The 16159-nt window shown below is 21.8% G+C and overlaps 2 protein-coding genes across 2 annotated transcripts; both read left to right on the forward strand.

The window, feature by feature from the left end:
* Positions 1–809: 809 nt before the first annotated feature.
* On the forward strand, positions 810–10793 carry LOC127282621 (4-hydroxybutyrate coenzyme A transferase). Its single transcript, XM_051306984.1, has 7 exons — positions 810–1004; positions 1156–1360; positions 4847–4999; positions 5480–5719; positions 7140–7544; positions 7752–8018; positions 9465–10793. Exons 2-7 carry the CDS (start codon positions 1168–1170, stop codon positions 9647–9649), a joined length of 1443 nt encoding a protein of 480 aa, XP_051162941.1. The 5' UTR covers positions 810–1004; positions 1156–1167; the 3' UTR covers positions 9650–10793.
* A 275-nt stretch (positions 10794–11068) lies between these two features.
* Positions 11069–16058, forward strand: LOC127282622 (4-hydroxybutyrate coenzyme A transferase-like). The gene is made up of 6 exons (XM_051306985.1): positions 11069–11466; positions 11564–11716; positions 11993–12232; positions 12380–12787; positions 13401–13667; positions 15343–16058. The coding sequence occupies exons 1-6, from the start codon at positions 11301–11303 to the stop codon at positions 15531–15533; spliced, it is 1425 nt and encodes a 474-aa protein (XP_051162942.1). The 5' UTR covers positions 11069–11300; the 3' UTR covers positions 15534–16058.
* Positions 16059–16159: the final 101 nt, after the last annotated feature.

Below are 16159 nucleotides of genomic sequence, written 5' to 3' on the forward strand. Positions count from 1 at the left end.
CGAACTGACAAAATGTCGAAAAATTTTATTGTCTCAAGTATAATTATAGTTAAGTCAATAAAATTTTTCGACATTTTGTCAGTTCGACGAATTGGCTTTTCGACATTTTGCCTATTCAACGTATTGGCTTTTCGACATTTTGTCCATTCGACATTTTGTCTGCTCGACGTATTGACCGTTTGGTGAAAAGCAATCGTCTCATATTTTTTAATAAACTATTATTTTATTAATATTATTTATTATGATTACAATTATTACTAATTATTATTATTCGAGAAAAGTATTAATTTTAACTATTTTATTGAATAATGGACTTTGTACTTACGAATTTTCGATAGACCAACAGACTTTGTACTGTGCGCAATATAGAAGAATAAAGGAAATAAATCTTTTTTTTTGCCGCCTAAAAAAAAAGTATTTTTAATTTTTCTATTTTTAGATATTTATTATTTATAAAATTTTTCGAGATTTTTCTCGAATGTAAATAAAATTAACCTAAAAGAAAAATGAGATAAAATTTGAATAATTAGTTTTAAATTAATTAAAAGCAGGAACGTAACAAGAAAATGAATGTTTGAATTTTTTCTAATTTTCAAAAATATTGAGATTATAATTTTTAAGTAAAATTCAAAACCAAATTTATATAGTATCAATATTTATTGTCAATTTTATTGATTATTAAAAATATAGGAAATTTATCGCGTTTTTCATTCAATAAAATATGATCAATGGCGATTGAATAACATTGTTCGTCCTTGATTAAAAAAAAGTAGGGGTGTCTTGAAGCGCATGGTACAAGGTTGGGATTAAACTCCCACATATTTTAGTTAGTTGCTGGTGGTTGCTGGTCGTCGCTTCGTGTTGTTTGTTGTCCCTTGTGTCAAAACTCTTGTCATTTTTTTCCATCGGTTTTAATTATAATAAATTTTTATTTTTATTTTTCATTCAAACTTTGAACAGAACAAGTACAACGAGAGACGTGAAGCAATTAATCTAAGTGTGAGGTTAGGAAATTTTCAAAATTTCTCAAACTTGTCTTTTTAGATATTTATTAATTTAGTATAAAAATTATTTCCACGAAAAAAAAAAAAAAAATCTTGTTCTAATATGTGTGTGAATTAATAAGCGGGTGTTATATGTATAGTTTCTTGACAGGTGGAAATAATAATGGCAGCTTTAAAGCAAATCACCAGCTTAACAAAAGCCTTTAAAGCCGTAGCGGCTTCACGAACAACTCAGGCACTCGTTTCCAAAAATTATTATACTTACTCCAGAGAACCTGCATATCCAATAACTGATAAAGAACCAAGTTGGGTTAAAAGTGCCGAGGAAGCTCTTCAACAAGCTGGACTAGCATCAGGTTAGTTATAATAAATTCATTGTCATTGTTTTATTTTCCCTTTCATTTCTTACCAAAAAAAAAAAATAATGTATTATTTATTTGTCGAGAAGTTTTAAATTAGCATGATGACATAGCAATTGCCATTTAGAATTTAGTTTTTTCTCTGTTTTTTAAATCAAAAAAAAAAAAAAAAAAAAAATTTCTGACCTAAAATTTACAATGTACCAAAAAATTTGATGAGTTAATGGGGTTATACAATCTTTATTTTATATAGATCATAAATGGAATTTTATTGATTAATTTGTGATCGTTCGGCCAAGGTTCGAAGAGCTTGACCTAAATTTTATTGCTCGATACTTTTATTTTCTAAACTTGTTTCGATCGTTAAAAATTAATTAGAATTTTTCGTTGATTTTTAAATAGTTGAGAATTTTTAAGAATAGAAATTTTTTTTTTTTTTTTTTAATCGTTTGATAATTTGATGGACGTTGAAAACATTTTTTAACGACGCTAAAAGATAAAGAGTTTTCTAATCAGTTCCTCTTGTTGGATGAATTATTATTATTATCATTATTATTGAAATATTATTCCTTCATTTGAAAAACTAGTTCTTTAGTATTGTTTTATTTATAAACTGCACAATAGGAGGGTCTGGAAAACAAGTTGTGCACATTATAAAATTGAATTTAATTTCTTGAAGCGGTGCATAACAAAATTTTTTACCTTGTACAGTCATTCAAGGTGTATTTTCTTTTTTTTTTATTGGAATGTTAAAATTTTATTTTGTTTTTTTTTTTTTTTTTTTAATATTTTTATTTTATTATTCGGATATTGCAAAATTGACGATTGTTTTATTTAACCATTATAAAATGAAACGAAAGTAAATTGATAGTAATTGAAGTGTCTTTTATAGCGGATATTTTTCATTATAAAAGGGCATTACACTGTTGCAAAAAAAAAAAAAAAAAAAATTGAATATATTTTCAGAAATGTATTTTTTAATTTTATTTCTTTTTCAATTTTTAGAATTTATTGAAAGAATAAATAAAAAAAAAAGTTTAAACAATTTTTTTAGCAATTTTATAAATTTGGAATAAAATAATAAAATGTATATGATAATTAAAAAATAAATAAAAAATTATAGAATTTAAATAGTGGGTCGAGTCTATTCAACATTCCAATAGCTGATTCAAAAATTTTATTCTGTAAATACATATTGGCTTGGCAACTTCTTCTGATATATAATATGTAAAAGACATTGAAAGACTTTATTAAAAATTTATGTAAAACAATTCAATTTCTTTTGTTCTTTTTCAAACCAAAAAAAAAAGAAGTCGTTCAGAATTATAAATAAAAAAAATATCAATGAAGAATAATCTTTATAAGTCATTAAACTTGAATCTTTAGTTTTTTAAACAACTTTTACTTTGTTTGATTGACTTAATCAGCAGAAAAAAAATGTTTTCCTCTTTTATTTCACCGATATATAATGAAAATAAAAGAGGTTATATTTACGTTGGCTAAGTTCACAACGATTTAGAGGAAAAAAAATTTTTTTTTTATGCAAATTAATATAATTTTCTATTTCAAAAAAAAAAATCGTTTCTTGATCAACAATTTATAAATTAGAAGAAAAATTTACAGATAAAAAATTAATCCTTATTTTTCGAGTGGAAAATTATTTTTATTTTCAATCGTTTTGTCATCGCTTTTTTGCAATTTTTAAATTAATTATAGAATAATTATTTAAAGAAAAAAAATATATAAATATTATTTAAAAATTAAGTTAATGGAAATTTAACCATTTTTTTTAAAAAATGTGTTTTTTTTTTACTGTACACAAAAGTTATATTCTAGTCTAGCATTAAAATTCAGTCAACAAGTTATTAGTATTTATTACTCTATTAAGAAGCTAAAAATATCTTAAATAAGAATCTACAGCTATATAGCAATAAAATGTCGAGAAAATAATTTTAAAAGAAACAAAAATTTTTGAATTTTTTCTAAAGTTATTGCTGAGACAATGATAAATAGTAATTTACTTTAAACGTACACAGTATGAAAAAGATTAGCATTAGAAACAAATGTAGGTCAAGTACGATCCAAAAATATTTATCTCCTTCAAAAATTTTTTACACTAGTGACAATTAATTCAAATTTTTTTTTTTTTTTTGCATATTCTTATAATTATAATAATTCTTTTTTTTTCATTTTCATTATAATTTAATAAAAAAAAAGACGATTTAAATATATAATTATGAATTTTTTTTAGTAAATAGAAATTGGAAAATTGTTTCATTAAATATCTGTAAAAAGATAATATTTTTCTTGACAATGATCTTGAAAAATAAGACACTGTAACCATAGCTTTGACATTTGTATAAAAAATTCATATGACACTGAATTGCAAAATGTTTTTTTTTTCCACAATCCGGCTTCATATTGCATAATTGATCATCTTGCATAATTCAATAAATTTATTGTTATTTTGATTTTTTAAAAAAAGTGCTCTATTCTTGTTTATTTGTTAATTTTGTCAATTATTTTTAATAAAAAATTAAATTTTTTTGGAAATTACGAAAATTGAGAAATTTTACCTTAAAATATCACAAATTATTTTGTTTTTTCATTTAAAAATATAATTATTTATAATGAATAAATATTCTATAAATATTCTGTTTCTTTAATAATTTTTTGGGGATATTTTTTTATGCAAATTATTTTAATTTTTTTGAATAAAAAAAATTTTTTCAATCCTTTTTAATTAAACATTTTTTCAAGAAAAATTAATAGGACAAAAATGTTATTTTATTTATCATAAAAATATTTTTTTGATTTGTCTAGAAAAATTTTCATATAAAAAAGAATATTTATTTATCAGAATTTTTATTTTATTGAATTTCTATTAATCTGAAAATTAAAAATTAAATTAATTAAAATTAGAAAAAAAAATATATTTTTCTATACAAATTATTATAATTTTTTGTCTGAACATAATTTTTGCAATTTTTCTTGATCAACAAAAACAAAAAAAAAAAAAATTGGAATCTTCACCGACATCAACAATGGTTTTGTACTACGTAGTGATTTTGCACTATTTGTCAAGTTCAGCTTATCAGTTTCACATGATCCATTGTAAATAAAAAATTTGTTTGTGTTCAATTTTTTTTCATTGATATCTCTAAAAATTTTTAGCAAAAAAAAATAAAATAAAATTCGACAATAATTAAAAATTGTATGTTAAATAGAAATTTAGTTAAATAAAATGACTAAATAATAGAAATACAAGTAAAAATTTGGTTCAATATAAAATTCACAAAAATTAAGCTAAATATTAGAAATTCGATAATTTGAAATTTGATGCCACAAAACATTCATACATATTTAATTATTGATTAAATTGTATTTTTTTAAAGTTGAAAAAAAATGTACTTATGAAAATAATGATTTATTTTGATTTGAAAATATAAATATTTAACAAATATTTGTTTATTTAATTTTCAGAACAAAAGATTTACATTCAAGGAGCCGCAGCAACTCCATCCGAATTATGCCGAGGAATGACAGAAGTTGGTAAATCGTCTAATGTGAAAAATGTCAGACTTTATCATATGCATCTTGAAGGTGAAGCCCTTTTTGCAATGCCCGAAAATGCAAGTAAGTTTTCCGAAATTATATAAAGATATTTTTTTAAAAATAATAATTCACGCACATTAAAAAAAATCATTTAAAATTAACTTATAAATGATTTTAATTATATTATAATTTATATTAATTGAGTTATTTCATAATTAAATAATTATTTTTATGTATGTTGCTATAAATTAAATTTATAATTTTAATATATTTACAATTTCATTTATTTATTTATTTGCAATAAAAAACGGACAAATAAAAAATGCCTATTCATATATAAAAAATATATAAAAGAAAAAAAATTTACAAATACAAAATTAAAATACTACGCTTTGTTACTATTGAAAAGTAAATTGAGCAATTTATTTATTTATTTAGATAAATTCAAATTAATAGTTATTTTTATTACTAAATAGGTATATTTAAATAAATAAATTTTTAAAAAAAATTCTACGCTTTAAATAATATTCCAATTATACTTTTGTAAATATTTGTTTTCAGAACATTTTAGATCGATAAGTTTATTTATTGGCGGTAATGTGAGAAAGGCCGTAAATGAAGGAAGAGCCGATTGTATTCCAATTTTTTTACACGAAATTCCAAGACTTTTTAACGAGGGAATAGTGAAACCAGACATGGCTCTTATTCATGTTTCTCCACCTGACGAACAGGGATATTGCTCCCTCGGAACTAGCGTTGATAGTGTCCGCTCTGCCGTCGTTAATGCCAAAGTTGTTGTAGGTAAGAAAATTTATATTTCATTTTTTTTTTTTTTAAGTCAAACCAGGGTCAGGGAAAAGTCAGGGATTTTTTTTTTATTATTATTAAAAACACTGGAAAATAGAATTTTTATCCAATTTTTTATTCGAAAAAATTTAATTTAATCAAATATTAATTTAGCGGAATTCTCATTCAACAGAATTTTAAATGATTTGAATTTTTAAATTCTAGAATTTCGAAATCATTGAATTTTCAGTTGTCCGAATTTTTATGTACACCAATTTTTATTTGACGGAATTCTGAAAACGCCAAATTTCTATTTATTCGAAATTACAAATGTCCGACAAACAACCAACAGATTTTTAAATGTAACCAATAAAAAATTTTCTAAATAATTTCTTATTGGTTAATTTTTAAAATTGGTAAAGAAAATTTTTTTGTTGATTGTTTGTTCATTTTGCAGTTTTGAAAAAATGAAAATTTGACGTTTTAAGAATTCTATTGATTTTTTCAAATAAAAATTCAGACAAATAAAGATTGGTGAGATTGTAAGTGATTGGAATTATAATTCGAATCACTTAAAATTTTGTTGAATGCGAATTCTGCTAAATTAATATTCGGTAAAATTAGAATTTATTAAATAATTAATGAGAAATAATTAAATTTCTGATTTACAATAACAAATCCACACATTTTTTTTTTACAATTATTAGCACAAAAATACGTACAAAATTTTTTGAAAATATATCAAAATAATTAAATTTCAGAAAATTTGAAATTTTTTATAAATTTGAATTGCTTTGAAAATAATTGAATTTTTCAAAAGAATTTCATTAAAACATTTTCAAAATATCTAATTGAATTTTTGTAATAATTTGAATTGTTCTTTTTACAATGTTTGTTTAACATAATTTTTATTTGATCGAATTTCTATTTAGCACAATTTTTTTTTTTAAATATATCATTCAAATTTTAAAAAAAAAGAAAAAATTTCAGGGAAAAACACAAAATATTTTCTCAAAGTCAGTTAAAAGTTATAATGAAAATTTTGTTGCCTGAAAAAGTTGAGTGAAGAGAAATTTTGTAAATTAAAATTTCTGTCAAATAAATATTCGGTACCAAAAAATTTTATTAAGTAAAAAATTCGTTCAAAAAAGAAATTACTGTCAAATGCTTATTCGAAAAATGAAAACTCTTCTTAAAAAATAATTATATTTATCTAAAATTCTTTAAAATAAAAATTCTAACTATTTTTATGGGAAATTCTTTCACCCCGAAATTTTTTCTTTTTCATTTTTAAACTCACCTTTGGTGTTCAAAATGACAATTAAAGTGGAAATTTTAAAAGTTTTAAGCAATATACAGACAGAATTCTGATTTTATTTAAATATAGCTAAATAATTGAAATTGAAATTAATTTATTGATTTTTTTTTTTTAAAGCACAAGTTAATAAACATATGCCAAGAACATTTGGCGATGCAGTGATTCATCAGAGTCATATCGATGTTGCGATAAAACATGATACACCACTTACACAGCATAAAACTAGTGAACCAAGTAAAGAAGAGGTTCTAATTGGAAAGCATATTGCGGAAAATCTTGTTGTTAATGGTGCCACATTACAGTTGGGAATTGGAAGTATTCCCGATGCTGTACTTAGTCAATTAAAAAATCACAAGGACTTGGGTATTCATAGTGAAATGTTTGCTGATGGCGTTGTTGATCTTGTTAATCGTGGTTGCATCACGAATAATCATAAAACCATGCATCAAGGACGCACCGTCGGTTCATTTTGCGTTGGAACACAAAAATTGTACGATTACATGCATAATAATCCAACAATTGGTGAGTTTTTTTAAGAAAAATACAAATCAATATATTCAACTTAAATTACAATAAATTAATTTGTTTGAAAAAAAGGAAAAACAAAACTTTTATAGTAAGAGAAAAAAAAAATTCGAAATTATTCAAAGGAAAAATAAAAGTGATATGTTTTTTTTTAGGGAAATAATAATTATAATAATTTATTTATTATTTGATTATTTTGTTTAGAAATGTTGCGAGTGGACTATGTCAATGATCCAAGAATAATTTGTCAACAATCGAAAATGACGGCTATTAATTCCTGTATAGAAGTCGATATTACAGGACAAATTAGTTCCGATAGTATTGGAACAAGGATGTATTCAGGTTTTGGTGGACAATTAGATTTTATTTTTGGCGCTGCCATGGGTACAGATGGATGCGGAAAACCCATCATTGCACTACGTTCAACAACAAATAAAGGCGCTAGCAAAATTTCACCCGTTCTTCAATTAGGTGAGTTATGGCTAAAAAAAATTCAACAAAAAAAAAAATTACCATTTTAAACCATTTTTTCAATTTCTATTTTAATGAATTTTCAAATTTCTATTTTACTCTTTTTTTAAAATAAATTTATGTTTACATTTTTTTTTTTTACTTTTCATACAATTATGAACTATATTTTTAAATATTCTTATTTACCATAATATTTTTTTTTTCATTGTTTTATAATATAATTTTTAAATATCAAATGCTGTTTTTTGAAACAATCAAAATTTGATCGAGAATAAATTATGATAACAAATTTTTGGAATTTATTCTTTTTAACAACAATGAGAATACAATTACTAAAATTCTAAATTCAATTATTATATCACTTACTTATTTTGTAATTTAATTATTTTTATTTTATTTTATTGTTTATTTTTTTTATTTATAAAATTTAATAATTTTTAAAATTCAGTTTTATTCTGAAAACTCATTTATTTTTATAAACATTTAATTTATGAATTCAATTATATTTAATTTTAAATTTGTGTGCGTCAGAAATGAATTGTACATTTAAAATAACTGATTTTGCACTTTTCTGTGGTCAATGTTGAAATAGCGCAATTATTTTATTTCTTTAATTCGTTCAGTAAAAATTTACCTAGAATAATAATTGAAGTTACAAAAGAATATAATATTAAAACAATTTATTAAATTTACAAAATAATTGTAATTTATAATAATTCAGTTTAAATAACAATTAAAATTAAAATAACTGAATTTATAGAATAGTTAAATTTTAAAAATGTTAAAATTTTAATTAATATTTAAATTAGTTGTAAAGAAAATAATTAACTTTTAAAAAATTTTATGTTTTCAATGTGAATATTATTATTTATATTATATTTAAATCCATCGAAATTTAAATTGATGACCATTTTTTTCTTATTCGAGATTATTTAGGTTCTAAAATTATTCAATATCATTAAAATTTTAAAAAATTATCTAACCCCATTTTAGAATTTTTATTGTTTGAAAAAATGGAATATTTTAAAAATCCATACAAATTTTTATATAAAATCATGAAAAAAGTATATAAAAAAAATTGTCAAATGAAAAATATAAAAATTAGTAGAAAAAATTGAATTTTAAAAGGATCAAAAAAACAAAATTTACATTATTCAAAGAATGTCAATTCTTCTTTTCTTTGGTATTCTTTATAATCTGAAATCATATTTCATTATTATATGAAAAAATAAAAAAAAAAATAAATAAAACCTTGAAATTCTTTTTATCAAAATCGTAAAAATCTGAATTTTATTTTTTAATTTTAGTAGACAATCTCACCAAATAATAATACAATCAAATTTTTCAATTTATTATAAATAAAAAAATTTTAAGTAATAATTTAAAGCGAGAGGGAAAAAAAAGAGATTTTTTAAGGATTTTTTTCTTTCTTTTTCACTCTTTTAGGCGCTGGCGTTGTTACGTCAAGAGCTCATGTCCGATATGTGGTAACGGAACACGGTATTGCTAGTCTTTTTGGAAAAACTTTACAACAGCGAGCTCACGCCCTTATTCAAGTTGCTCATCCAAATCATCGAGAATCGCTCGAAAAAGCGGCTTTCGAACGACTGAAAATGATGCCAGAACCTTAATTAATTTAGCACTGCGATATAATATACTTGCCAAAAGAAAATAATAAAAAAAAAAATTCACTCGCATAGCATTTAGCGCATCATTATAATTGTAATTCGATGTACATACGCCTTATTCATTGTGCGTTTCTTCAACTATAACTGAAATGTTAAATTTTTGACTAATTTTGTTTTTTGTTTTTTTTAAAGACTTTCTTACGGAAACAAATTTTAAAAATAATTAATTTCAACTAATTAATAAAAATTGATTAATAAATAATTAAATTTATCTATAATGATTAAATTAATTAATTGAAGTGGAATTAAATCAAAACAGCATAAGAAATCAATCAATCAATGAAAATCTAATTTAAAATTATTAGATTAAATTCATAGACAAAGTAATAAATATTGTTATTATTATTTATTTTATTAAAAAATTAATTTATTTGGCATTAATGTGAATGTAAAATCTGCGAAGAAAACATATTTAAAGTCATTCACCTGTGATAATATCTCTGCCAAAAGTTAATAATTTTAAATTGAAATAATTTTGTTTTTTCACAGATTTTTTTTTTTTTTTACTAAAGATTTTTGCCTGACTGAAAAACAATTTACAACAAAACATTAACTTCTTAGAAAAAAAGATTGTACAATTTTTTTTTAAAATAATTATTATAATGAATATTTTTATTTTTTTTATTTACTTTTCTTTATAGTTTTTATTTTTTTCACTTGAAAAAATCAAATTTCACAATCATTTTTAAAATGAAGAAGAATTTGTTTTAAAATTCTACACTTGACACTATTGACTTTTATAAAAATGTCAATTTTAAATTTATTTTTCAAAGATAAAATTTCATATAAAAATCAAAAAAAAAAAAAAAAATAAAAAGAAAAAAGAAAAATACGCAAGAAAGTCTTTAAAGATTTGGCAAATTTTATTTTCTTTTTTCCAGTGCTTTAAATTAATTTCCAAATGTATTATATTTTATTACAATAATAATAATTCTATTGTGGTAATGTACAAATTTTGTTTGAAAAACAAAAAAAAAAAAAAAAAAAAAAAAAAAATGGCAAAGTCTTTAAAAGACCGATGTACGACGAAAGACAAGACAAATGATAGCCAGAGAGAATTCAGAGGAAAAAAAAGAAAGAAAAATAACTAATTCTTTTTTTTTTTTTAAATAGAGAATATGCAAATTAATTTGTACATATATGTATAACATTCTATAGGGCAATTTATTTTTTTAATTCATAAAATTAAATTCTGTTAAAATTTTTATTTTAAAAATAAATCATTTTCGGATCCTCGGTAAAAAAAAAAAACAAATTTCGTACTTTTATTATTTTCACCTATAAAAAAAAAAGAAAAAAAAAGCAAAGTGAAAATGCTGCTTTTAAAAAAATAATTGAAATGAGAAAATTTCAAAAAAATAATTGAATATCGTCATGAAAAATTATATTTTGACGGCTTGCTCAGAAGCAGCAAAATGAAATTTAGATTATATTTTTCTCAAAATTTTATGTAATCAAGACAAAAATATTTTTTTTTTTTTTTGTGTTAAAACCACTTGTTTTTCATTTTTTGGCAACAACAATCTTTTTTTCTCGCGTAAAATTGTGTTTGTAAAATTGAAAAAAAAGAAGAGAAAAAAAATTTACATCAAAAATGTTTAGCATCCTTGAGACAAGTCTTAATAAATGGAGGAACACAAAAAAAAATTTGTGTGGTTTTGGAAATAGATCACTCGCCGCACTACGTGAACCATTTCAACCATCAAAAAGATGTCCACGATGGGTTTGCATTGAAGATGCGATAAAAATCGTCAATTCAGGTGAATTTTTTTCCTCAATATTTTTTTTTTTTTTTTGACATTTGAATAAAATTAATTGAAATTTTTTAAATTAAAAATTTTTTTTTTTTTCATATAGAACAACTTGTCTACATACAAGGAGGATCGGCAACACCTTTTGAATTAATTCGAGGATTAACGGAGCATGGAGTTTGTAATAATCTTCGTGGAGTTCGTTTGGTTCATATGGGTCTCGAGGGTGACGCACCTTTCGTTCATCCGGAATTTGAGAGTAAATTTACTATTTTTATTAATTATTAATTATGTCCATTAATTTTATTTATTTTAAATATTCCAAATTGAATTCATTGAAAATTCTATATTATATTATTTAAATTATTTAAATTATTATTAAAATTATTTTCAATAAAATTCAACGAACACAGAATTTTATAATAATCTTAAAAAAAGGAAAATTAAAATATATATTTTTAAAATGATATTAAATTATTAAAAAATTTAATTATTAAATTAAAATAATGTTAAATTTTTTTCATTTTTTATTTAGAACACTTTAGATCCGTTAGTTTGTACATTGGTTCAAATTTGAGAGAAGCTGTAAACGAGGGAAGAGCGGATTATATTCCAATATTTCATCATGAAACACCGAAAATATTTTGCGAGGGTGATATAATTCCCGATGTTGCTCTCATACAAGTTAGTCCTCCAGATCCACGTGGATTTTGTTCATTGGGAACAAGCGTTGATTGCACAAGATCTGTTTTAACAACTGCAAAAGTTATCATTGGTATAAGCAAATTAAATGCAAATAAAACAAATTTTTTTCTATTTAAAAATCAAACGGACAGTCAAAATAAAAAAGTTTAGTCCAAAAATTGCTATCAAATCAAAGTTTTGAAAATTTAAAAAAAAAAAATAAATAATTTCTTTTCAGCACAAGTGAATGAGCACATGCCAAGAAGTTTCGGCGATTCGGTAATTCATTCAAGTCACATTGATTGGGCAGTTAAACACGATTGTCCATTGCCATGCGTTCATCCTGGTGAGCCGCCAAATGAAATTGAAATTGAAATTGGCAAAAAAATAGCTCAAGTTTTAATTGAAGATGGCTCAACAATTCAAATGGGAATTGGAAATATTCCCGAAGCAGTATCATGTCATTTGAGTTATCATAAAGATCTTGGTATTCATAGTGAAATATTGGGCGATGGAATGGTTGATTTAGTTGAAAAAGGCGCGATCACTAATCAATTAAAAACAAAACATCGCGGTCGAATGATTGGATCATTTGCCATTGGCACAAAGAAAGTTTACGATTTCATACACAATAATCCCTTCGTCGGTTAGTTAATTATTCAAAAAAATAATAATAATAATAAATTGAATATTTAAAAAAAAGTTAAATAACATTTTTTTAAATTATTAAAATTATTATAATTATAAAATATATTAAAATTGAATGAATTATTATCTTTAAAATTAATTATCAAGAAAAATATTAACGATTTTTTTAATTTGATCGATACAAAAAAAAAATCGTTAACATTTTTCACGTTGATTTTAACAAAAAATTGAAGATATTTTTAAATTAATTAATTATTATCTATAAAGAAAAACTGTTGAAATATTTTAATACTGTTTTAAAAAAAAAAATAATTTACTAATTTTTAATATTTGTTAAATTTTTCAAATTAATTTTAAGATTTTTGATAATTTTAAAAATAAATATTTACAATTATTGAAAGTCTTCAAAATTCTTCAAATAAATTTTCAGTCTAATAAATAATAAAAAAATTTGTCAATTCATATTTTTTAAAAACAGAATTAAAATATTTTTAACAATTTTTCTTTTCGTGTTTTATTAAAATAAAATTATTGAATTGTATTAAAAAATATTTTTGTAATTATAATTTTTAATTCTTTTTTGTTTTTTTTTGTTTTAATATCAATTTCAGAAATATTGACAATCAGTTATGTGAATGATCCAAGGGTAATTTCATCGCAACCAAAAATGGTTTCTATTAATGGTTGCATTGAAATGGACATCACGGGTCAAGTTTCGCAGGATAGTTTGGGTTGCAAGATGTATTCTGGATTTGGAGGACAACTTGACTTTATTCGAGGCGCTGCTATGGCTCAAGATGGAAAAGGAAAAGCCATCATTGCTTTTCCATCCACCACAAGCACTGGCGAAAGCAAAATTCAACCCATTCTCAAGAAAGGTAAAAAATTTTCTTTCCTTTTGTTATTATTATTTATTTATTTATTATTATTCTACTAACAAGTATGTTTTTAATTTCAATAATTTAATTATGCTTATTCTAATTAAATTAATTAACTTTATTTAGATTGTTCAAATTTGAATTATTTTAATTTTAAAAGACACATGAATAAGCGTTAAAATTAATTTATTAGAATTTTCATTTGACAAAATTTAATTATCTAAGAATTTACTTTTAGTCGAATTTTCAATTTTTCAATTTATTATTTAACAGAAATGCAATTTCTATATAACAGAATTTAATTAATTAATTATTTAAACGAATTTTCATTTTACAATTTTTTTTTATTTCTTTGAATTTGACTGAATTATTGCTTTTAGTCGATTTATATTAGAAGAAAAAATCGATTTTTTTAAAATAAATTTAATTTAAAATATAATTTATTTCTATTACCTATTGTTATTAGATATTAAAAATAAATGTTAATAATTCCTTTTAATAATAATAATTGCACAGGAATTAATCGAGAAATTTTATTTAGATAATTATTTCAAAATTTAACTGAGGCAAATTTACAAAAATTTCAAAAAAAAAATTAAATTCATAAAAATAATATGAAAGTTATTTTAAAAAACAAAAAAATTTCAAGTCGTGATTTATGCAAATTATTTATGAATTTAGAATTATGTTAATGTTTGAAGTTGAAATGGTTTAAAAAATTTTCAGCTACTTTTTAAAAATATAAGATATACTTTATATGGGAATTTTTACATTAAAATATTTTAAATAGTTGAATTTTCTGAAAAAATTGATAAAAATTATTTGAATTAAAATTCATAATATATTATATTAATATTATTGAAAATTATTATTTTGGAAAAGAATTTTAGATAATTTTAAAAATAATTGAGTTTTGAAGGAGTTACATATTTTAGATTTTTTTTTTTAGAATTAATTGAATTTCAAGAAATTTGAAATTGAAATTTTTGTAAAATTCAATTGCTGAAGATGTTTTTTTTTTTTTTACAAATTACAGACAATAATTGAATATTTGGAAAAATTTAATTAATTGAATTTGTAAAGAACTTTGTTAAAATTGTTAAGAATAATTAACTTGGCGAAGAATTTTGAATAGAAATCTAAAAAATAATTGAATTTACAAAAGAGCTACAGTCTTGATTTTTAGAATTAATCAAACAGGAGATTTTTCATTGAAAATTTGGTAAATTTGAATTGCTGAAAAATTTTTCAAAAGAAATTCAGGCTAAATTTGAATTTTAAAGAATTTTTAGTTCAAAAATATTTTAAATCATTGTATTCTCGAAAAATTTCATTAAAATTATTGAAAATAATTAATTTTGCAGACTTTTTAGATTCAAATTTTCAAAAATTAAATTTTGAAAGAGCTACAGTTTGTACTACAAAAAAAAATCGGATTTTCTGTTAAATAATAATTCGAAAAAAATGAAATTCACCTAAAAATATCTAAATTTTAAATACATAATGTAATTTTGTTAAATGAAAATTGTAATAAATTTATTTTAGAGCTTATTCATGCATCTCAATTTTAATTAAAGTTTACTTTTAATAATTAAAAAATTATTTAATTTCAATAATTTAATTATTAAATTTCTTTTGATAATTAAATTAAGAGAAAATAAATAAATAATTGTAGGCAGCGGTGTCGTTTCAACAAGAGCGCACACTCATTATGTAGTCACTGAGCATGGAATTGCAAATCTTTTTGGAAAAACATTACGACAAAGAGCAAATGCTTTAATACAAATTGCACATCCCGATCATAGAGAATGTTTGGAAAAAGCTGCTTTCGAAAGACTCAAGTGCATGCCTACAAAATATTTGTAAATTTTATACTTTTCGTCCGTCATATATATATATATATTAACACTCAATAATTAACACCCATTCATTTGTTTTTCCCCTTTTATATATTAAAAAAAAAATGAGAAAATATTTCCCTAAATTCATAAATATTTTTTATAATAAAAATTTTACCTTTTGTCATAGAAAAACAAAATTGTTGTTTTTTAAATAATCAAAATTTTATTTTTATTTACAATTCACCACGACAATTACGTAATTTGTTTTGGTTATAATTTTTTTTTCATTTTAATATATGAAAATTTGACTTTTAAAAAAAAGAAGCCTTAAAAATTATTTAATGTCACAATATTAAAAAAAAATGTCTTTAAGAGAAATTAAATTTTATATATTTTTTAAATATTCGATTTAAAAAAAAAATTGTCCAAATTGTCATTTTTCTATATTTTCATAATTTATTTGTCTTTGGACTGTGTTTGCGTTCAATTAAGGGCATGTCGAATTTTAAAATTTCACCTATAAAAAAAAAAAAATAAAACGTCGACAAGCAGGAAAAAGAAATAAAATTCTTAAAATTTGTAAAAATTCACAGTTCTTTCTAAATTACGAAAAAGAAAATGAGAAATTAATAAAATATATTTAAAAAATTA

The sequence above is a fragment of the Leptopilina boulardi genome, unplaced genomic scaffold (assembly GCF_019393585.1).
Source record: "Leptopilina boulardi isolate dan_hultmark-lab unplaced genomic scaffold, ZJU_Lbou_2.1 LbouV2_300, whole genome shotgun sequence".
Classification (NCBI taxonomy): Eukaryota; Metazoa; Arthropoda; class Insecta; order Hymenoptera; family Figitidae; genus Leptopilina; species Leptopilina boulardi.

What these genes read in the sequence shown, in the direction of transcription:
- LOC127282621 (XM_051306984.1), top strand. Translation starts at nt 1,168, where the DNA reads ATGGCAGCTTTAAAGCAAATCACCAGCTTAACAAAAGCCTTTAAAGCC. An exon ending in TGCAATGCCCGAAAATGCAA is followed by an intron (nt 5,000 to 5,479) that starts GTAAGTTTTCCG and finishes ATTTGTTTTCAG; the next exon opens with AACATTTTAGATCGATAAGT. An exon ending in TAATGCCAAAGTTGTTGTAG is followed by an intron (nt 5,720 to 7,139) that starts GTAAGAAAATTT and finishes TTTTTTTTAAAG; the next exon opens with CACAAGTTAATAAACATATG.
- LOC127282622 (XM_051306985.1), top strand. Translation starts at nt 11,301, where the DNA reads ATGTTTAGCATCCTTGAGACAAGTCTTAATAAATGGAGGAACACAAAA. An exon ending in AACTGCAAAAGTTATCATTG is followed by an intron (nt 12,233 to 12,379) that starts GTATAAGCAAAT and finishes ATTTCTTTTCAG; the next exon opens with CACAAGTGAATGAGCACATG. An exon ending in TCAACCCATTCTCAAGAAAG is followed by an intron (nt 13,668 to 15,342) that starts GTAAAAAATTTT and finishes AAATAATTGTAG; the next exon opens with GCAGCGGTGTCGTTTCAACA.